Source organism: Mastigoproctus giganteus, chromosome 10 (genome assembly GCF_048544385.1).
Source record: "Mastigoproctus giganteus isolate SK-2022 chromosome 10, ASM4854438v1, whole genome shotgun sequence".
NCBI lineage: Eukaryota > Metazoa > Arthropoda > Arachnida > Uropygi > Thelyphonidae > Mastigoproctus > Mastigoproctus giganteus.
In genome coordinates this window covers 92,699,336-92,722,274 of record NC_143584.1, presented here as the reverse complement: position 1 = coordinate 92,722,274, position 22,939 = coordinate 92,699,336, and the positions used below count along the sequence as shown (strand labels likewise).

At 36.2% G+C, this 22,939-nt stretch overlaps 1 protein-coding gene across 1 annotated transcript in view; it reads left to right on the top strand.

The window, feature by feature from the left end:
• Positions 1-20,086: 20,086 nt before the first annotated feature.
• LOC150079157 (uncharacterized) overlaps positions 20,087-22,939 on the top strand; it is a 153,276-nt gene continuing 150,423 nt past the window's right edge. The window contains exon 1 of the mRNA XM_090382974.1: positions 20,087-20,320. Coding sequence (XP_090239100.1) covers positions 20,091-20,320 — 230 coding nt within the window. The 5' untranslated portion in view covers positions 20,087-20,090. The remainder of the gene's footprint in view (positions 20,321-22,939) is intronic.

Here is a 22,939-nt window from a genome sequence, read left to right as displayed (position 1 = left end):
TTTTGTGGGTTACATAACTTGGCAACCAGGACCTGAATGAGGTCTAAGGTTCTGAGACTCAGTAATAAAATGAGTAAAGGTAAACTTTCATTTTGATTCCAGAACTGGGGACCATAAATACCTCTTTTATAGAGGAGAGGTTTAGACTAAATTGTTGAAGTTTTCACCCAGGCTTGATTACCAGAACAAGCTAATTCCATGGGTAGCTAAAGCTTGACTGCCTTTGATAAATTCAAAGGCTAATATTTATCTATGGAGAGGAAAACAAATGCTGTGTTTATTTTTAGCTGGTATAAAACTTTTCTTGCACTATAAATCTAACATGGTTTAGTGTTATGTCTGTCTTTATTAATTAGAAATACTCTCCTATTAAACATCACTTTATTGGAAAAAGTGAATTGGGACTTAACCATACTTTCTATGTTAGCATTTAGCTGATAGGTCTATAGATTAACTGATTAATCTTGTCTTGTTTTCATGCAGAAACAGGTTGCAGATCTTTCACAGAAAGTGATTCTACTAAATCAAGATGGGACAGTCTTATCTGCTGACATTAACTTCCAGTCTCCTATCCACATTAAAAATATTCAAATAGATGGATATATAAATAAAAAAGTAAATATTTCACATCTGGATACTGAAAGCATAAACCAGAATACCATCCAAGAAATATCAGGTAAATGGGTAGTCTCACTTAATTACTTCCTGAATTTGCCTTCATGAGTTAAGATTCATTAATGCTGTACTCTAAATACAAAAGTAACTTATTTTGTGCATTTTTTACTGACTAAATCTGAATTGTAATCTGACATTGATTATAAATCTATTTCAAGAAATAGATCTTAAAATTAATTTGTTTGTCTTCTGATGGATTAAATTCATCTGCCTTAAGAGGCTTAAGTTTTTTGGATCAGGAACAATTAAATTCCTGATTAGTGTTTCTAAAGTGATTCAACTAGTCTAATTTGTTAGTCTATCAGATTCATTCAGATACTATATTTAAAGAAATGCTTCTGTAGTTTAAAGTACTCTTTGAATATTTCAATATTCAAAATTAGTTCTTGCCAAAATAATACAAGCAAACAATTCTAATTAACCAATGTGACCAGTTAGTGTACCATCCACTATGAGTAGGAAAAAATGTAATATGAAACTTTGTCCGCTGCTTTGAACAATTCTCAACTTTTCCTCCTAAAAAATTGTGGCCTATGCCTGGTACAATGATAAAATCATCAGCTGAAAACTTTACTTAATTTGCCTCCTAATTTTTCTAGACCTTCAGATTTAAACTTAATGTTAGCCCTAGTTTTAATTAGGGATAAAAGCATTTAAATGCTAATTCTTGGATAAACTTGTTTCTTAAACAGCAAATATTTACTTGGTTTAAACTTTCATTTTAACCAAGCAGCAGATGCATATTATTTCTTGGCTTCAGTAGTTTGTGAATTAGCTTGTTATGTAGATAACAATCTAGGCTACTGACTATCAGTAGCCATCTACCTGAATTTCATTCAAATTTGTGCAGGCTTCTTGAAGTTCACAATGGTCCTGTGAATGAATTGGTCAAATTTCATTGACCTATGCTAAGTCTGACAAAGCATTTGGATAGTCCTGAACTTTTCTCCAGATTGCTGATGTTTTTAATCTCACTTAGCATATTTGTTTACACTTGATTGTAGATTTGCCAATTTTTTTTACACCTAACAAAAACAAGTATAGCTCACTGCACAATCTACTATATCAGTATCCATTGTTATAATGGTAGCACTCTACATTTAGATTTAAAACACTAAGCTCTCCAACAAATACAGGCAGAAAAACATCCAAATTCAGTCGTGCAGCTGTTTTTAGCTTCTTGACAATGTCAGTCTCCTCATAAGTTATAGATGACAACTGTCACAGTGAGCTTTCATTAAATTGTCCAGTCTATTGCTTTGAGGCAGGACATGCCATGTTATAGCATGGGTTGTATCAGCAGGCAGGTTGTGCCATGTTTTCTACAATTCCAGCCTATTTATAGAAATGAAGAATAGTCTATGCTTCAATGTTGTGTATAAACAAATCATTCAGTAGAGCACTTTTCTTGCATGTCTGGCAACTGACTAGACTAGAGTCTAGTCATTGTAACTAGACTAAGTACCTGTTCCTGGATGCTTCCATTTCTCATGGAAGAGTCAAAGAACAGCCTGCACTTGCTTCCTAGTGTTATGAAAGAACCTTAAACACTATTTCTGGTGCTTTTTTTGGTTTTATATATAGCAAGCTTATGTAGTGGATTGCTTGCATGGGGGTGGCATTAGTCCAGTTGTACTGATCCTTCATGTTCTATTCCTGACTGGGAGGTATAGAGCAGATGTCTGTTATGGTCTGCTTTGCTAAGCTGATCACTCAAGATCCATATAGATCTGCTCCCTTGACCAGAATATGATAGTTTTCTAGACTGTCTATTGCCACAGGTGGTAACTAAGACCACTACTGCTGATCTTAATTATCAATTCACTAGCTCAAAATGGGATGAGCTGCTAGGGAACTTGCTAGTCACTCAACAATATCCCTAAGACAATGCTGTTCCTACTAGTTTGTAATCTGATACATTTGTATATACTAGAATGGTCAGAACAAACAAATGTGGAGATCTTAATATCTGTATATACAGTGAAAGTTCCAATTGTTAAATGGAGTTCCATTCTTAAAAGGATGACCTGTCTGAATTTAACATCTAATTTATTAAATAAGGTGTAATCTATTACAAAATTAATATCTGGTATGGGTACTGAATCAATTAACTTCTGATATTGGACTAGATGCTAATATTCTATAAGTGATAGAATCGCTGCTGGTAGGTTAAAGGGTATTTCAAGACCTAGCAATACTAAGTATTAAACTTGATGCCACAATTCAATTCATTGGATTTTCCTAGTCTCCAGCTTTTAAACAACTTGAGTTACTCTTCCAATGATTTATTTCGGACTAAATATAGCAATTTAATTTTCAGAACATTGGTTGCCATCTGATTAAACTATCTCAATATTAGATGTTAGTTCTGTTACTATTAGCTAGTTGAATCTAATCTTTAAGAATTAACTTCCTCATTTCAAGTGGAGTTGCTCTTAGTAACAGCAAAACTTCATCTTAGTGTATGAAAAGGTATGAGCACATCTTAGATTTTTCTAAATCTTAATTACCAGATGGCTTAAAATAGCCTAGAATTTTGGCAGTATACTCTACTTAAGAGCATAAAGGAAACTTAGAACAACATGGGCAGGTTTACAATGCATTTTATAAACTTTCAGACTTAATGTGGATCCAAAATTATTAGAATTTAAATGAATTTATCTACCACCTTACATAAGGTGGACACTGGTGTAATATCTGGTATTATTGGCTTAGTCTTCAGTAAAGATGAAACTTAACCTCGATGAAACTAATTAAACTGTTTCTTGGTTTTCTTGCAGGTAGAAAAGTGTTTAGCAGTACAACGTATATGATTAAAGCTTTGTCAAATGGCTATATCAATGGAATAGATATTGAAAGCATCTTAACTCCTAATACTGATCAAGTGATAACCAGTATGACTTTCAGTAAAAGTTCTTTTCTGAAAGACTTTATCCCAAACTTTGTTAATGGAATAAATCTAAAAGATGAAGCTGTTCTAAAATCTCAGAATGAAGTTACCAGTAAAAAGTACTTTGAACATGATATCAAAGTAGAGTTGTCAATTGTTCTTGATGATTATGACACTATTGATGGGATTGATCCATCAAGATTGCTCTTTCAAGCAGTAATGAAAGATGTGACTCTTGTTGGTCCCTTATTTGTTGAAAATGTAATAGTTGAGAATATAACTCTAGGAGAATTAAATTCAATAAAACCAAAAGAAATAAAAGACTATATTTGGATGAAGTCTGCTGAGCAAGTAAGTGCCTTTTGATTATTTTCACAGTAGTTATAATTGTGAACTAATAAGATGTAAATCCCCTCATGAATGCTTCTCACAAGTACTAATTAAGCAAATCATGACTATTAAAGTCATTTTAGGTTAGCAGCCATAGTTGCTTACTTAAACCTTGTTTTGAAAGTTTAGGTATAATGCAGTTATGTATTAGATAACTTCAAGTATATCAAGCTTAATGGGTAAGCTGCAGATGTCTGACTAGCTACTCTCCTGATGTGGTTCCAAACTTCTGTCTGGAATTCAGATTTGATTTGGCAGTTATAACTAAAAACTAACTCACATGAACCATTGCTTATATTATCAATGGTTACTTTTTTGCAGTAGTATACATCACTACTATACTGTAGATACTTTGTAATCTTACCTGAGATTAACTACAATAGCTAAAATTTGCTTGGAAATTACTTTTCCCAGTTGAAGTTGCTGGTCTGTTATAGTAGATATGGTCTGGATTTTCAAATTTAGAGAGAAAGGTGCATGACAGATTCCTATTAGTTGCTGAACTAATTAGATTATAGAATTCTTATTAAAATGTGAATTACCTGCAAATCCTATTCAGCCTTTTGTTAGAGTAATGTAAAACTTGCTAGAAATTTCTTTATTCAGTACTGATATAGACAGCTTAATTGATGAAGGGAAAAATTAATTTAATTCCAGAAAGCCTCTTATAGGCTTTGTCCAGTCTGGTGTTTGAGTTTTTTTGCAATTTGTTGCCCTGGTAGCCTTAATATGATTAAAGGCTTAATCACAAACTGGAATATGTATTTTCCACTTAAATACAAACTTTCTGGTATTGGGGTTAGGTTGATCAGCTTTGAGAATTTAGCATATGAAATGCTTGTTAATAAGCAAAATAAACATGAGCTATTTTCACATGGCATAGTGCCACTGGAACAGAAGCGTGTGCCAACTTGATAGTAGCAGCCACTTCAATAAAATTTGAAGTGGCTGCTATTGGCCTGGCTATTAACTAAGTCTGAGACTTGGTCACAATTAAGATTGAAGAGATTAAATATTAGTTAATTGTATTGTGACAATTAACTGCACTTGTTCTAAAGGGTAGCAATATTCCTGATGTCTCTAGATTTGATTACTAAGCCACTTTTACTGTTTTGGTGAACAATTACCTATAGCCTAATCATGAGCTCTATTTAAACAGCTTACTGAGGTCTATTTTGGATTAACTAAATTTCTAGACAATTTAACCCCTCTTCCTGTCTTCTCTAGCATCTATTTGGGGAAAAAAATTGCCATTACAATTTACACTTCAGCAAACCTAGTTCTAGGCACAAGTGCATTCTCTATACTAAATATATCCATCTTATTTAGGCCCAGATGTGACCTTGTCTAGGAACTTTGTTAAAGTTTTAGTCTCTTCCCTAATAGGGTTGAATGTTTCAGAAGCTAATGTGTAACTTTAGATTTTCCTATAAAAAATAACACTATCTAATTACTAACAAGGCTAAGTTCTTTTGAACTAAGATTGTCCACAAACTAGATACCCTGCACTAAACTAAGTTTCTTGTTTTAAGAACTGAATTAAGTATTACCTTGAAGGAAAGCTCTTGGGGTGCTCTGCTATATGGAAAACATTTGTTTGAACTTATTTGCTTGCTTACATCTATAGTAAGATGCCGTTCTGAGCAGATATATTGGCAAATTGAAATTTCTGCCTTCCAGTATCTTAAGTTAAAGAATAAATTGGAAGGTTTATAGGCTATAAGGATTCCTATAATTGCAAATAAGTCTTTAAGTCTATATCTTGGTACATTAATGCCTTTGCTAATTTTAATGGAAGTTTATCTGAGTATTCACAGAGGATCAAAGGGAGACAGGTAATGAACCTATTAGTTTAACCTTCTGTTTCAGGGAAAATTAATGGAGCCATTGGTAAAGCATTGCAGTATCATCTAGACTACTTCAGTTATAGGTTGGAAACAGCATGGGTTTATGGGCAAGTCTTGTCTGACCAATTTGATTGGATACTATATGGTCACAAAGGAACTGGATGCAAAGAATTTTGATATTATATATTTGGATCTTAAAGGCTCTTGATACTCTTGCACATGGAAGACTGCTGCACAAATTGGAGCAGTGTGGCATTGGAAGGAAATTGCTGCTATGGATAAAGGGATGGTTGAGTGGGAGAAGACAGTGGTAATCAATGGACACTTCTCTTCATGGACTAATGTTATTAGTGGAGTCCCCAGGATTCACTGTTGGGTCCATTGTTTTCTGTATTTATTGATGATGGTATATCAAACTTAATGTCCAAGTTTGCAGACAATACAAAGGTTGGCAGGGTTAATGACTGTATGCTGCTGCTGCTGCAACAGGATCTAGAAAAGTTGAGCAGGTGGGCTGAGAGGTGGCAACTGAACTGTAACATTGACAAATATAAAGTACTGCATATGGAAAGCAGTAACATCAACTGTTGTGGTACTACACTGACAGTGGTAGAGTGAAAAGGACCTGGGGATAATTGGGCAGGCAGATATTAAGTTTTCTGAGTAGTGCAGATGGTCTGCAAGAGTAGCTTATGGTGTCTTGTCACTATATATGCAAGTCATTAAGTTTGACTTACATATATACAGGAATTTATCTTTATACAGGATAATTGCCTTAAGGCAATTATTACCATTTATATAAGGTAATGGTCAGGCCACACCTTGTGTATTATAAGTCTGGAGGCCTCATTTTAAGGATGTAGAGCTTGTTGGAAGAAGGGCAACAAGATTAGTGAATTGGAAAAGAGGGTTGCTCTTATGAAGAAAGGCTTAAGTTTTCCAAATTCCAGTCTGGAGGCTAGACACCTGCAAGGTGATTTGATTGGGGTGTATAAAGCCTTGAATGGTTTGAGCATGCTGAATGCTGATGGGATTCTTGCTCAGAATAATCACCAGAGGGCAAATTCAAATTGAGGAAAGATAGTTGTAGGATAGATGTGTGGAAGTTTGCATTTAGCCAGCAGGTGATTGATTTGCTAGAACAAACTTCCATCTCTCATAGGAGTTGACAGCTTAAATAGATTCAAGGCCAAAACTAGACAAACATGTGGATGGGTGAAATGAGAAGGGTGTTTTTTGGCTGATGCTATATAAGCTTGATTTCTTGTATCATGTGCCTGTGCTAATGTCTTAAAGTTAACATTGTCTATCTAAATCTTTTAGTTTGTTAAGTTACTGAAAATTTGCAGAACAGAAGTTGTATAGAACATTCCAACTATATGGAAATTAACATTAATTTATCCAAAGCTTGGATCAAAGTATCTTTTTAAGAGATTAACTACAGTGTTGATTTTAATTTGCAAAACTGAATAATATTTTCTGAACTTTTTTTTACTTTCAGAATATTCCTGAAAATATTCTTTTCCACAAGTTGAATATAGAGCAACTAGTAATTGATCGTACAGTAAATGACATTGATCTAGTAGAAGATGTTATCCATGTGAAAGGAAATGAAATAATAGAAGAAACATTAGAATCAGAAAACATCATAATGGAAGTACTGAAAATACAAGATTCAGTCAGGATTAATGGAATGGATATGTCATACATTAACAATTATGTAAGTTCATAATGACTCCAACTTTCTTGCTGAAACAAGTGGCTTTCTCATTTTGTTATTTAATTACCTTCATTTTAGTCTCACTTCTAAGTTTTTCCAGAAGACTCATTTGAATCTTCAAATGAGCTTTTTCACTTCATAGAAAGCCATTCCTTGAATTATCACTGGTACAATTTTCATAGAAAATTGTACCAACAGCAAATTCAGTCCAGACTTTTTTATTAAATGAGTTGATTTTAGCAGTGACCTTAAATCTTCTTACTCCAATTATGGGGTGCTCAATTTAAGCAAAGTTTTAGATTTCTCTAAAATAAGTTAATATAGACAGTTTTTGCATGCTTAAAGTTCTTTCCATAATGGCAGAACTAATTTTAGTCTTCACTATTGATCTCAACCAGATTTACCACTTTTTTTTTCCAAATAAGTGGCACTAGCACTTAATAATTCTAGATAATTGGATAAAACTGCCAAAGGTATATTGCTTAAAATAGAATTTTTTGGCCAAAATGAACAAGTATAATATTTATAAGCATTACAACTCTTCTCAGCCAGTTCTGTTGCTTTCAGATCTGCTCACTCTATAAATTTAATTTAGGAAAATACATAATTCAAATACCTGACTCTTTTGACTTAACTTAGGCTGTAATATTTAGTATATCAAATTTGTGTTAAAATATCTAAATTTAAATGCATTTATTACAATTTTTATAGACAATGGCTTATAAAGCCATGCATCTTTCCACAATGTGTCTAATGGCCCAGTGTCATTTGTGATACTGGCCATTAGTTGAAGCAGTTTATCAGTTTTTTTCTCAAATCTTGAACTCATTCTAACAACATCACACTAAGTAGTTTCATACTACCCTACATCAGTACAAGGTAAAATTTACTTTTGTAATCAGTTGTATATTTAACTCTGCAATCCTTCAGTTTCCCTCTATAGAAAACTTGTCTTTATTTAGACCTGCCAAAAATTCTTTACTTCCTATTACAAAACCTGAACTTTAGATTCATTGCTTGTCAGTTATGTACTGACAATAGTTGGTATTGTAACTCCCGGCCTTAAGACTTACTGCTATGGCTTAATTAAATATGTATAGATATTTTCTGAAAATGAAATGCACAGCCCATAATCCTTATGCGTTTTGATAATTAACTATATAGTATTGGTGTAAATACACTATAGTTAACCCATAAACTTGAACTACATAAGTAGTGTAGAGGGCTTCGTTTTTAATTGTCTCATATTGTGGCTGCCTTCACAAAGAGATTATTTATTTGAAGTAAAGCTATCTTGTTGTGAAGGCAGCCACAATATGAGATACAATTAAAACAAAGCCCTCTACGCTACATACGTAGTTCAAGTTTGTATTGGTGTAAATACTCCATAGTTAATGTAGATATTGACTACAAATAGTCAGTCGTATAACAGGTTTACATTTACATGAATTCAATCATACAAGATTTATAAATAGGGGAAAATATCATATATAACATGAACCAAATTCACTTATGCACAACTTGTCTTTGCGTTGTCAAGAAATGGCAATCAAATGTGGAATCACCCAAACTGAATGAAACACAATAGGAATAAAGACAAGATTCTGAAAAATGTATTTGTTTTTTTTTATATCGGTGAAGGGGAAACATTTCGCCATAATAAAGTAAACCCACAATTCCAGCTATCAGTATTATTGCAAATGCCATTAGATAGTTTACTACCAGTTTATAACAGATTCCACTAGCATAAATGCAACTGGAAATAGTTTTTCTGGTAGTAACCCCCAGAAATGTGCTTTAGTAAAATGTGAGCTATTCATAGTCTCTGCCTTTACAGTGTTTATTCAGTTACTACATGTGTGCAGCTTTGTTTGTATACCAAGTGCCTCCTCAATTTTGTAATTGTTCTTTATTCCCTAAAAATGAGAAATACTTAAGGTGTGAAAGGGAAGCATCCTGGTGAAGACTCTTTCAGAGAGAAAGAAAAGCAATAGCAATAAATGGGTGGACTGGGGTAAAATTCTTACCCGGGAAAATTTGTAGTGGCCTCATACTGTGGTTTATGGCCAAAATCACTCCACCCCCCTAAGTTTCCCTGGTAAGGCTTGTGGCCAGTCAGCCACTGTCAATAGCAAAAAATATGAAATTGTGAGAGCATGTGATATTGCACGTGCTACAGGCCTAAATGTGGCAATGCTGAGAATTAGAATGTAGAGAAAATATGCTTTCATAGCAGGAACAACTCAGTGTAATTAAAATCCATTAGATCAAGACAAGTTGGAAGAAATGGAATGGCTGTCATCTGTTTGGATAGAAAATCAAACAAGTTTTCTTACAATAGAAGCAAAAGCATTAGCAATATTTTATTATGTAATAGTTGTAATAAAATACTTATGTATTTTATTGCAATTATTCATTGTTTGGTAATGTTTTAGTTACAAATGTGTTCAACCTTGGTGTGGTTGGCACCTAACCCTTTTCCCATAGGGCCTGTTTATATTGCACAATTTTGCATTGCATGAGGGTTTCTAGGAACAACTACTGTGCTATACAAGGACTGACTGTATATAGAATGGCTTTATTTAAAAATACTATCATTATTAACTAAAATGGAGGTGAGCCACTACTGGGTATAGTTTGACAAATTAATGCTACCTCTTAATAAAGTCTTCTGAAGAAGTGGGACAATATTTAACTTATTCAAAATTGTTGAATTTAATGCTAGAAATACTATTCTTAGTTCTATTAAGATTTGGACTAGTAACAGATTGTAAAATCAATCTTATGTACAAAGTCTTTGCCTATTTCCATTGATATTGAAGTAGCTATTGTCAAGTCTAATATTGCCACATCTTTGTAATTCCTTCAGTATTTACAAATATAAATCACAAGGAACTAGCCCTTGTTAGATGTAGATCATTTTAAATTTGTTATGGCATTTCAAGACCATAATGCCTTCAAATAAAGCATGGATAGCATCTTCCCTGCTTCAGGAGTGGTTACTACTTAACATTTGGAGAGTAATTTGGCCTTATTTTAATGATTCTTTATAGTGCACCAGACCTATAATAACCTGGATTCAAGTAAGTAGCCTTGCTGCTAACATACAAAATTAGTCCTAGTGGGCTAAAGTACCTCTAGAAACACTGGTTGCCTGAAGGAAATCAACTGGGAATGGTGCAACTATTAGAAGTGGCCAGTTTGATTTGGATACTATAAACTTCATATTTCTAAGAAATATGAAATTGATTCAGTTAAATCATTCAAATGAACCAACAGAAAAGCAAAGTTAAACTTCAAGAGTCAGTTTTGAAAATCAGACAATGAACTAGGTGTTGAACTCTCTACAGCTTGTAGAATAAACTTCTCTTCTAAGGGTAGTCTTGTTCAGCCTGCAGAACTCATTTATAGCACAGATAAATACTTAAAGCCCAACTTTTCAATATTCTCTGGATAGTCAGCCTTGCTTATAGCTCAATTTTTTATAACTAAATTTCAATGAAATGCTATAGATTCCACTCTTGCTTATATGATAGCAATTCTTTAATAACTTAATGCATTGCTTTATGCAAAACAAATTTCCTACAAACCTTACGGTACATATTGTAATCTTTAATCTCCTGTGATTTGAACTGATTCCCATACTAAGAAAATCAGTGCAACAAAACTTAGATTAAAACTTTACTTGCTGAAGGTGAACAAATGATTACTTATCACGGAAACTTAATTCTGATGTTTGAACTTGGTCTTAACTTTTTTTTTTTACAGGCAGTTCCAAATAAAGACTTCTCTTTCATAGATGGAGAAAAACAAATATTACATCTTAATGTAATAGGAAATATTCTCCTGGAGCAGACTATAAATAGGCTTGATTTGTGGAAAGATGTTATCTTACTAAATAAAGAACAGCATGTGTCAGGTGAGAATTTTTGGTAATTAGTTTTAATTACAAACTTGGCATTAAGTGAATTCTATTTAATGCTGTCCAACTTTTGAATGGACAATTTTTGGTCCACTTGTAAAAACTTTCCTCCATAGTAAATTTCTGTTTACCTTGTAAGGTCCAGGTCATCTTAATTTAAAAAAATTATCTAGTTGGATAATACAGGCAGGCCTCTTAATTCGTCCCGCAAGCACATCACACAAAATGGAAACACGTTAATTGAATATCATAACCAATAGGAAAAAATTAGTTGGTCCTCTACCTTCTGGAATGTCCATAAAGAATTCTAAAAATACCTTTTAAATAACTTTAAATGTATATAATGTAAAAGATAATGAATTTAATTATGTAATTAAATGTTTATTGCATAGAACAGTGGTTCTTAAACTGTGCACTGCAGAATATTTTAAATTTTAGCATTAGCAGAGGCATATGATGCAAGAAAGCAAGCTTATTCAGCATCAGCCAAAAAAAACAAAAAAAAAAAAAAAAACCCACTCCCATTTCACCCCTCCGTTCGTTCGAAATACCTGTCCAGTTGAGCTTTAAATTTGTTTAGGCTATCAACTTCAACAACCAGTGATGGAAGTCGGTTCCACCAACCAACCACCCGCTGGCCAAAGGCAAATTTCCGCACATCTATCCGACATCCGTCCTTCCTCAATTTGAATTTATGCCCTCTGAGGTGATTATTCTGAGAAAGATGAAGAATCCCATTGGCATTGAGCATGCTCAAACCATTCAAAGCCTTATACACCTCTATCAGATCACCTCGCCGGTGCCTAGTCTCCAGACTCTGTAATTTGCAAAACTTAAGCCTTTCTTCGTAAGAGCAACCCTTTGTTCCATTTACTAATCTTGTTGCCCTTCTCTGTACCCGTTCCAGCAGCTCTACATCCTTCTTGAAATGAGGCCTCCAGACCTGTATACAGTACTCAAGATGTGGCCTTACCATTGCTTTATACAAGGGAATAATCACCTCCTTATCCCTGCTAGAAAAATTCCTGTATATCATTGACAAGACACAATGAGCTACTCTTGCAGCTCGTCTGCACTGCTCAGAGAACTTCATATCTGCCTGCACAATTACCCCCAGGTCCTTTTCATTCTCCACCACTGTCAGTGTAGTACCGCAGAGTTGATACGTTGCTCTGGGGTTACTGTTTCCCATATGCAGCACTTTACATTTGTCGATGTTAAACCTCATTTGCCACCTCTCAGCCCATCTGTTCAACCTGTCCAGATCCTGTTGCAGCAGCATAGCGTCAGTATTGTCCTTAACGACCCTGCCAACCTTTGTATCATCTGCAAACTTGGACATTAAACTTGATATCCCATCATCAATATCATTCATAAACACCGAAAACAACAACGGACCCAACACTGAACCTTGAGGAACTCCACTAATAACATTAGTCCACGTTGAGCAGTGTCCATTGATTACCACTCTCTGTCTTCTGCCACTCAACCATCCCCTTATCCATAGCAGCAATTTGCCTCCAATGCCACACTGCTCCAATTTTTGCAGCAGTCTTCCATGTGCAACAGTATCAAAAGCCTTTCTAAGATCCAAATATATAATATCAAAGTTATTCCCTGCATCCAGTTCTTTTGTGACTACATCATAGTATCCAATCAAATTGGTCAGGCAAGACCTGCCCTTAACAAAACCATGCTGCGTCTGAGCTATAACTGAATTCTTGTCTAGATGATCCTGCAGCGCTTCTTTAACTAGTGCCTCCATTAATTTACCTGGAACAGAAGTTAAACTAACAGGTCTATAATTACTTGTGTCAGCCTTTGAACCTCCTTTGTGAATTGGGGTCACATTTGCACATCTCCAGTCCATGGGTACCTCCCCTGAGTCCAAGGAAGCTCTCATAATTATGGCTAAGGGTTTGCTTACTTCCTTTGCTGCCTCCTTTAATATAACTGGATAGATCCCATCCACCCCAGGTGCCTTTTTTATGTTTATCCTCAACAATCTCTCCTCCACTTTCCTCTCAGTTATTACAAAATCATCCAGCTCACTGCCAATGTTTACTTTACCTACATCATTCTCCTTCCTGAATAACTCCTCATGCGTGAATGTAGATGCAAAATACTCGTTTAGATTGTTAGCCACCTGAGCAGGATCCTCAACTGTTGAACCATCAATATCCAGTGGACCAATCTGATTCATCCCTTTCCTTTTCGAGTTCAAGTATGTAAAGAACTCTTTTCTGTTTTTCTTTGCATCCTTTGCCAAGGATTTTTCATAGTCTGCCTTTGCCTGCCTAATCTCCTTTGTGACTTGGTTACAGACCAACTTATATCTATCATAGGCTTCCATGTCACCCGTTAATTTGTATGTATCCCATGCATTTTTCTTCTCTGCCACATGTCTCATTAGTTCATCTGACAACCATTTAGGCCTAAACCTTGAACAATATTTCTTAGTTGGTATGTAAAGCCTGCTAGCCTCCAAGATTAGTTCCTTGAATGCTTCCCATTTTGAGTTTGCTGTTGGTAACATCATCAGTTGGTCCCACTGTATAGAATTTAAATACTGTCTCAGACCATCATAGTCGCCTTTACGAAAACAAAAACCCTTCCCTTTACCTCTGATGGTAGTTACCTCCTTGAGTAAATCCCACTTCAACACACTGTGATCACTGCCACCTAGTGGTTCATTTATCTGCAGGTTCTTAATGCATGAAGAATCACTACTGATAATCAGATCAAGAGTATTGCTCCCTCTTGTTGCCTCACGAACATGCTGATGTAGAAAACAATCATCCAATAAATCCACAAAAGCCTTGCTAGTGTGCGAGTGACCAACCCACAAATTCCAGTCAATATCTGGGAAATTAAAGTCCCCCATTATAAGACTCTCTGATTTACTGGCCCACTCTATTTCCCTGTACAATATCTTATTATACTCATCAGAGTCATTAGGCCTATAGCACACTCCTACTCTCAATTTTGATTTCCCTATGCTTATGTCACACCAAACTGACTCGACGCTGCCCTGTCCATCGATGTCGACTGGCTTCACTTCCTTGGACTTTATGTGTTTCTTAATTAATAGCATGACCCCTCCTCCCCTCCTGTCCTGTCTATCCTTTCTATACACATTGTATTCCCCAAATTCCAGTTCCGCATTACTTATATCTGTGTGACACCACGTCTCTGATATCCCAACAATATCTGCCTTTGATGTTTTGAGCAATACCTCAAATTCATCAAATTTATTTACCAAACTCCTAGCATTGGTGTACACGCAGGTATACATGCACCTGTTTCTATTCTTAGCTACCCTAACACAACCCATGTGTTTACTTGTACCGCAATGACTACCAGCAGTCTCTGAAATATCCTGCATCCTGTTTTTCAGACTTCTGCTCATTTCAATAGAAGCAGTGCAAGAATCACTTCCACCTCTGCCACTGGCTACTGTTAATCTATTAGTCCTTGTATCCCCCCCCAACTAGCAGTTTTCCGACCCACCTAACACTGCCTCGACAGCATCAGCAAAAATTCTTGCACCCTTTCTATTTAAGTGTATCCCATCCCTGTAGAAGCAATCTCTCCTGTTAACAAGTACAGTCCAGGCTGAAAAAAATTCTACCCCTTGAGCCTTGCACAATCCCTCCAGGGCCGAATTGATCGACAAGGCTCTCATCATATACTCCCTCCTATCGTGTCTGGGCAGAATTGCAGACACTTTCAAGTTCAACCCTAATTCACGGCTTTTTTTCAACAGTGACCTGTACTTGCTAAGTAATTCCGCCGGTCTCCTACTCTTAATATCATTAGTAAATTTTCAAGGGAAACACAGCAATACTTGACACAGCAAGCTACTAGCTCAAGGTAGTTCAGTTTCAGCATTTAAGTTGTTTGGACCTAACTACTAAATGAAACAGTTAGGTATTTCTTTTGGTCTGGGTGCACCTTGAAAAAATTACTGAGACATTAAAGGTGCTGTGAACCGAGAAACTTTGGGAACCTATGACATAAAATACACAATGAAGAAATTACTGTTGCAGAAATATTTGAACAGTGTTGACTTTCTCTTTTCCTCAATCAATTTCTGATAGCTGACAACAATCTTCTCTGGGCCCTGGCGAAATAAATATTGTAGAGAACATCACACCTTTTGTTTGAGGTTCTATGCAATAAGAAAGACTTCATCTAATTCTTTTACTGTTATCTCCTTTGCGGTAACATTTTTCATCTGGCTCATTTAAAAATTGCAATTTTTAAATGCAAGTCTGCATTGACTTTATTAGCAAGAGACAAACACATCTTCTTCCAAAGGTCGCGGGTTGATGAAACAGAGGCGGGCAGCAGGCAAATGTTTGTTTATTGACCGTACAACTCGCGGTAAGCTTAATGTGAGATTCAAATCTTTTTCAACTATCACATGAAAAAGATCGCGTTAACTGGAAATTTGCAGTATGAAAAGTGCTATCATTTTTCAAATAGCATTAACTGAATATTGCATTAATCAAACTAGTGTTATGAGAGACCTAGTTGTAGTTCCATCTCCCTCATCTATTTCACTAAATGCTTTAGAACAACAGTTTGAGATAATCATTTAGTTTGTTTGGTAATTGGCAACCTTTTTTTATTTCACCCTTCAGCTTGCCGAGTGGGTAAAGTCCTGCCCGGCAACCCAAAGGTCGCGGGTTCGATTCCCGCCTCGGGCTTGGATCAAAGTACTGCAAAAACCTTGGGAGGTGCAATATGGCCACAGAAGCCGATGCGCCAACAACTACCAAAAAAAAAAAAAAAATCACCCTTCAGCTTAGGAAATGGCTAACTGAGCAAGATAAACTAAGGAATATCAGTTTGGATTAAGTAAATGTCAATTTTCCTTTACAATTGAGGCTGTGCACTCCTGCATTATGATGCAGTAATCATCTGGACAGTTCATTTGGTCTCTTTTGGCTAGTTGTGAATTTTAATTTTTTTTTTTGTCCAGACTACTTTTTTCTGTAGTAGTAGAAGTAGTAAGTGCTTTTCTGATTCTGTTATCCTGACTGTGTGGCAGGGAACCAGGTGTCCCCTGGCTGCAAAGTTGTCAGGTGCCAGCACTCAACATAACACATACTTACGCACCTACATATATATACTTGCCAGCCTTGGCCTTTTGTCTTTTCAGATGCTACTGCAGTATATAGGGGAACTCTGCAGACTGCAATTAAAATACACCTTGTGCATCCTTTGCAGGGGTGTTAAGCTTCCACTGCAAACTTTGATTCAAGAACATTTGGGTTAAAAAATTCAGTGATTCTACTTAAAATAACTTTACATTAAGTTTAGACAAATGTCAAGTCTCCTTTCCTTTAGGAATAAGGAGTTGAACCTAAAATTCAAAATGCCTGAATTACTCATAGCTAATATTTAACTATTCTTCAAAGACAATATATTCTTGTGCCAAGAATATAACTTGTTCAGGTTGTCTTTATCTGCTTATGGATCTACATAGAAAATTCTAATTTGCAGGAGTTCTGGTTCAGTAGCAATACTTTTTTTTTTGCCTAATTTCAGTCTGCAGTCTTTATTTTGTTAGTAGTTCCCCTATACAATCTTTAAACCCATGTTCTCTGACATCACTCCCTATAGTCTAGACACTTGATCTTATAATTCTACTTGTACCCTCAATAAGTACACAATTTGCCTTTTGACACTACTGTGCAGATTCTCCACCCTAGTAGTGGCACACAGTATATCTGACAAGTGCATAAGTTTCTAGAGAAACTTCTCAAATGTTTGAAGATCCTCTAGGCAATATCTCCATTTTTGGAAATCTGCTGTGACATTTTTCTCTCCATTCTCTCCTTGGAGGTGTTGCAGTAGGACCCAGTCCTATCTAATAGGGCCCTAAATAACTTATGATTTTTGGCATTGTGCATTGTAATGCATATATTGTCCCAGCACATGTGTATAGGAATTTTTTTTTGTGCTAGGGCCATCCCTCTAAACCCCATCAAGGAAAAAGCAGGTACCATTTATTTGCACCTCGGGTAACCCAAATGAAAGGGAATAAACAATTAGAAGTTGAACTATTATAATGGTAAATGTGTGCATTTCCACGCACACATGAAAAGGTAGAATAGACACATTAAATTCTAGACTCCAACTCTTCCATGGCTTAGATGACCAAAATAGTGATAATTGGAGAGCCTATAGATGTTCTATAAACCTGCCTAATACATATTACCTTGATACAACATGGTAGTACTAGAAAGGTATAATTTGCCACCACTATAGATATCTTCCATACTTGGGTCCCTTTCCTTAAGGTGTCAATACTCTAATGTTGTGCCTCCATAGCCAGGTGGGCAGGAGCAGCAATGCATAGCACACCCTTCTTGATTAGACCAGGGTTTGAGCCTGTGCCCACCATTTGCAAATATGGAGGATGCAGAAAGGTCAGGGAATGACCACTGCATATCTTTAATTACCAAAGCATATATAAATTCATGTCTCTACAGCCTTTGATGGTTAAGTTTGATTCTTCTACAATAATAGATGGTTAGAAATATGGACTGTAGTGCTGCCCATAAATGACAATTGGCTTAAGCAGGATCCCTAACTTGTGAAATTTTGTAGGCCATAAATTCCAGGCAACTGCAGCATGCAGTACCAATAGGTCTCCTTGGGAATCTTCCTGGTATTCAGCCAAACCTACAGGATTTTTTGGTATATTGTTCTAATCCTACCAAAGGATTCCTATGAGTCAAGTTGTCCTATCATTTAACACTTCCAAAGCTTTGATGGTATTTTCCTTTATTGAGGATCAGTTTACCTCTTGTTCTGCAGGTAGGACAACAGTGTTTCATCCTGTCTTAATTCCTTTTCTAAGCCTTTCTCTGGATTATGGTGAGATTAGGTGCTACATCAGCCTGCTCAACCACCTAAGTTCTAGTCTGTATTCCATTAGTTATGGTGGCCAGTAACTTCCTTGCTGCTTTTTCAATACCCATAAATTTTCCCTGTTGTAAGGTTTGTTGAAAAAAAGTTTATCAAACTTTATCCTGTAATTTTTATTAAGTTTTGATCATGTATTGTTGGTGTATTCCATTGCAGTTATGATTCAGCTTTCCCAACCCCAAAGCCTATTTAATCATTTTCACAATCTGTCTACAGCAGATCATCACTTGCTGCTTAAATAAACAGCATTTGTATTGGTTAACTTTGTAATCTAAGAACAGTTAATGAAAGCTTAGCTACATTTCAACTTAATTCTTAACGGCTACTATATCACATTAAGTCTTGAGTACATGATTCAAAGTACTCAGGATGACAGGCAATAACTAAATCAAGCCTTACTTTAAAGATTTAAACAAGATAACATGTTTATCTTGGTGGATCTAATTTAACTTTTCAGTTTAGAACTTCATCTGAGTAATTCCCTGGCAGTAAAACTTCAGGTGAAACAGTTTAATTTAATGCTTGACATTTCTTATGCCACCTGAATTGTAAAGTTTAATTCTATAAACTTGGTAACTGTTCTACATTACATTAATCTTAAATGTTGCTTTTAATATTTTAAAGCAACACTTTCATTTAAAATGAACCAGTGAATCTGATCAAATTCTGTGGTTTATAGGTTACTTAACTTTCACAACTTCACTACAAGTGGAAGGAAGTGTTGATATTGAAACAATAAATGGAACAGTAAATGGAATAAAATTCTCTGAATTAGAACAGAATACAGTTCTAACAAAAAGAATTCCTCAACATCCCCAGCCCATCTTCCACAAGAGATTCAGCTCTTTAAGAGGTAAGTAGTCTTATTCAGTTTGGCATTTCTTTCCATTTTAGAATAGTTTTGAACTAGCCAAAACCTATAAATTTCATTAGCTTACTTCTGGGAAGCATAGTATACCACCATATTAATGCCCAGATTTAGGTAGTTAATGTAACATTTAACTACCTAAATCAAGTTTAAGTAAACTTGCAGGCAACTTGTATTAATTAGTAACTAAATTCTTTAACTAAATTTGATTAATTCCTGTGGACATCTATAGTTTATACTATAGTCAATTCTTATCTGAACTAATTTCTATAACTAGATTGGCAGTCAGTGTGTACCAAGTCAATTATAAATCCATTACAACTTAGGACTAACCACACTAAATTATCCAGCTCTCAATTCCCAAAAGCTGCAGTAGTAGTACTTTGACTGCTTTAATGTGACATTAGCTAATACTTGATGTTAGCTGAACATTGATTTGGCTAATACTCAGCTTAAATGAGTAAGTTTTACAAGATGTCATTCAGATTTGAGAACTCTACTTTAATGTTCATGCATTGTAGCTAATGCTTAACAATAACTGGTTTTTTTTTTTTTTTTTTCCCACAGAAGAAAATATTGAAATTGTGACTAGCTTAGTACAGTCACTTTCTGCTTAGTGTTAAAAGTATCTTTACTCTAACACTAAATATTGTTAGCATTGTATCTAAGCTTCTAGAAAGATAAAATGTCCTCCCTTCAGTTACTTAATGTAACTTTATACTTGGGCAAATTCTCTAATTCTATTAGCCAAACTAAGGCTTTGGCATTTCAACTTTTTAACAGATCTAGGTTTAACCTAATTTAATTTCATTAATTTAATACTTTCAGTTGGCAATATGATTGCTATTGGGAAAGTATATGGAGTAAATATTGAACACCTGCAAAGACGTGCTGTCAGAGTTGATATTCCTCAGAATATTACTGGAAATAAAGATTTTAAAGACCTTATTCAGCTGAGTGATGTGCGTGCTTCTCAGTTAAGTGGAATAGACTGCAATGAAATCTTTAATGATGTTGTTCAACAAAATACCATTGCATCAGTTGGAGGAATTAAAGCAATTAAGGGGTAAGTACCAACTAGATCTTTTATCTAAACCTTGGTTTTCAAATAAGTGTTCTAATGCCATTCAAGATAATGGTGCTTGTTGCAATTGGCTCCTATACAGATTGCCAGGTTAATTTTCTGCCTAATACTAAAGCTTGCAACAATTGTAAAGCAAATTATCATTCTAAACTAGATATTTAAAAGAATAGAACTTGTTTGTCCAAACAGTCAGGCATGCTGGCCTCTAGCTAAAGCTATTTGCTGCAACTTTTGCTTTTCTGTACTCCAATGTGTTACAATTTGATGTATATCATTGCCAAAACTTGTTGCACCTCCAACCATTTCCAGTACACCACTCAAGATCTCCTATAGTCTTCCATCAAAAGGATGTTAGAATCTGTCAAGCAATCATGCTTCTAAGAAAACTGTTTCTTACATTCTGAGCTTACTCCTGTTCTGTTACCTTTTTATGACATTGTTCCTTCTGCTGAAAGTTGTCCAGTGAGTTCCTAAGAGTAACTAATCCTTTCATCCCATTACATTTCTACTTATTCCAAAGTAATGTAGAAATCCATTAAGTGCCACCTCCTAAACTTCCTTAACCTATCCATGGATGCAGTTAGTACTGAGCCACCAATTATAATATACTAGCTTATGTTATCCATCTTTGGGTAAACCAGTGTTTACAACTCAAGCAGTTGCTTTTGATCATCTTTGGCATAAAGATCTAAATAGTTTTTTGTAAATGGGTATCCCATTTTTCTCTACCCACTCACTATGGGTGATGGGCTCTAACTTCTCCAGTAATGCTAGTGTTCCCAAGGTTCACTTTCTAATTTTAATCTTGTAAATTAATGAACTTCCATTTTCAGTAACCTTGCCTTGCACAAATAATTTCAACTTTATTATTACAATTTCATTAAATACTGATCTCTAGGCAATTCCCAGTTCTATCTAATCTAGCAAAAAAATCCTTCTACTTCTATGTTTATCTTAAGTGATGGTCAGTTTTCTAGACAAGATGACCTATTCTCTAAGGGATTATCTTGACTTCTCTTCATATAAGCACATCAAATATTTATCTCCATCTAAAAGTTATTTTCTGTTCTCTACATTACTTTTTTATTCTAAACCACTACTCGTGCTATACCAATTTCAAATCAGCCTTACCATGGAATATTGTTTCCACATCTGGAGTGGTGCCCCATAATCTATCAGGCTTCTAGACTCCAAAAAGGGCATTTAATGATCAATCTCTTACAAAGTCTCCATTGTCTTAGATGTTTTACTATGTGCCTTTTCTATAGATACTTCCATAGTTTCTCCCTCCTTTCCAAACATGTGCTACCACTCAACATCCTCTTGCTATCCTACTTACCTTACAAAATCAATTTTCTCATTTTATCCCTTTGGTTCGAGCCCATGACCAGCAAATACGGAGGATGTGGAAAGGTCAGGGAATGACCCCCCTCGACGTGGGCACCTGTACGTGGTGAGGGGACCTCCCAGTGACGCTGCTGGACTTCCAGACTAGCATCACTGGGATCCAACGCCCACAGCCTAGGTTCCGGGCTTACATCAATGGAATCCGGCGTGTTTGCGTTGCGCTGCGACCCGTGGAAATTCGGAAAGGGGGATCCTGGTGGTTGAGGGGCCCAGCTTCAATACACCACTTTGGCCCCTGCTTCGACAAGACGGGTGGTCCTGGAAGGCCCGGCTAGGATCAATCGGCTAGTAGGTTCGCCTGCGAGGGTCAACCGTGTCAATGCCACGCCCCTACCCTCATGGTCCGAGGGACAGGATTCAGGCTGGCGGCGGTGCGGGTATAGTGTCTGGGTAGCCCTGGCGTCCCACTCCCGAGCGCATTTATTGCATGCCGGGTAGTGGGCGTCCCTTTGGGCTCCGTGGTGGGTGGGGAGCCCGGGCACTGAACAATTAAAAAAACTATATGAATCCTGATAAACGTATTCCTTCAGGGGCCCCAACCCGGTCCCTATCTGAAAATAACGACGGAGAGGCAGATAGCATTATTGCTACAAAGAGGCAGCGAACCGAACTACCATCAGGGCCTGTCCCAAGGTTCTTAATAATGCATTCCACCAATGAAACACCGATTGGTAAAATGTCTCCCTTTTTTATACAAAAAGGGTTGGATGGGTTAGCAGGTACACCCAAGTCAGTTAAGAGGCTCCGTTCTGGGGACCTCTTGATTGAAACAAAAAATGACGGGCAGTCTGAACATCTACTCCGAGTAACATCAATCGGAGGTATACCCATAACAGTGACACCACACAGAACACTAAATTCATCGAGAGGTGTCATTTCGGAGTGGGACCTTCTCGACGTCACCGAGGAGGAAATCTGCTCCGAATTACAACCACAGGGAGTTACTGCCGTCAAGAGAATCACTGCGCGAAGGGATGGGAAAATTGTTAAAACCAGGAGTGTTATCCTGACTTTTAACTCTCCCAAACCTCCTGATGAGATTAAAGCTGGATACATCAACTGTCCAGTACGTCCATACATTCCGAACCCTTTACGGTGTTTTAAATGTCAGAAGTATGGACATTCTCAAATGGCCTGCCGTGGAGTCCTTGCATGCGCCCGGTGCGGTGCAAAGGACCACGAAACAACAGCATG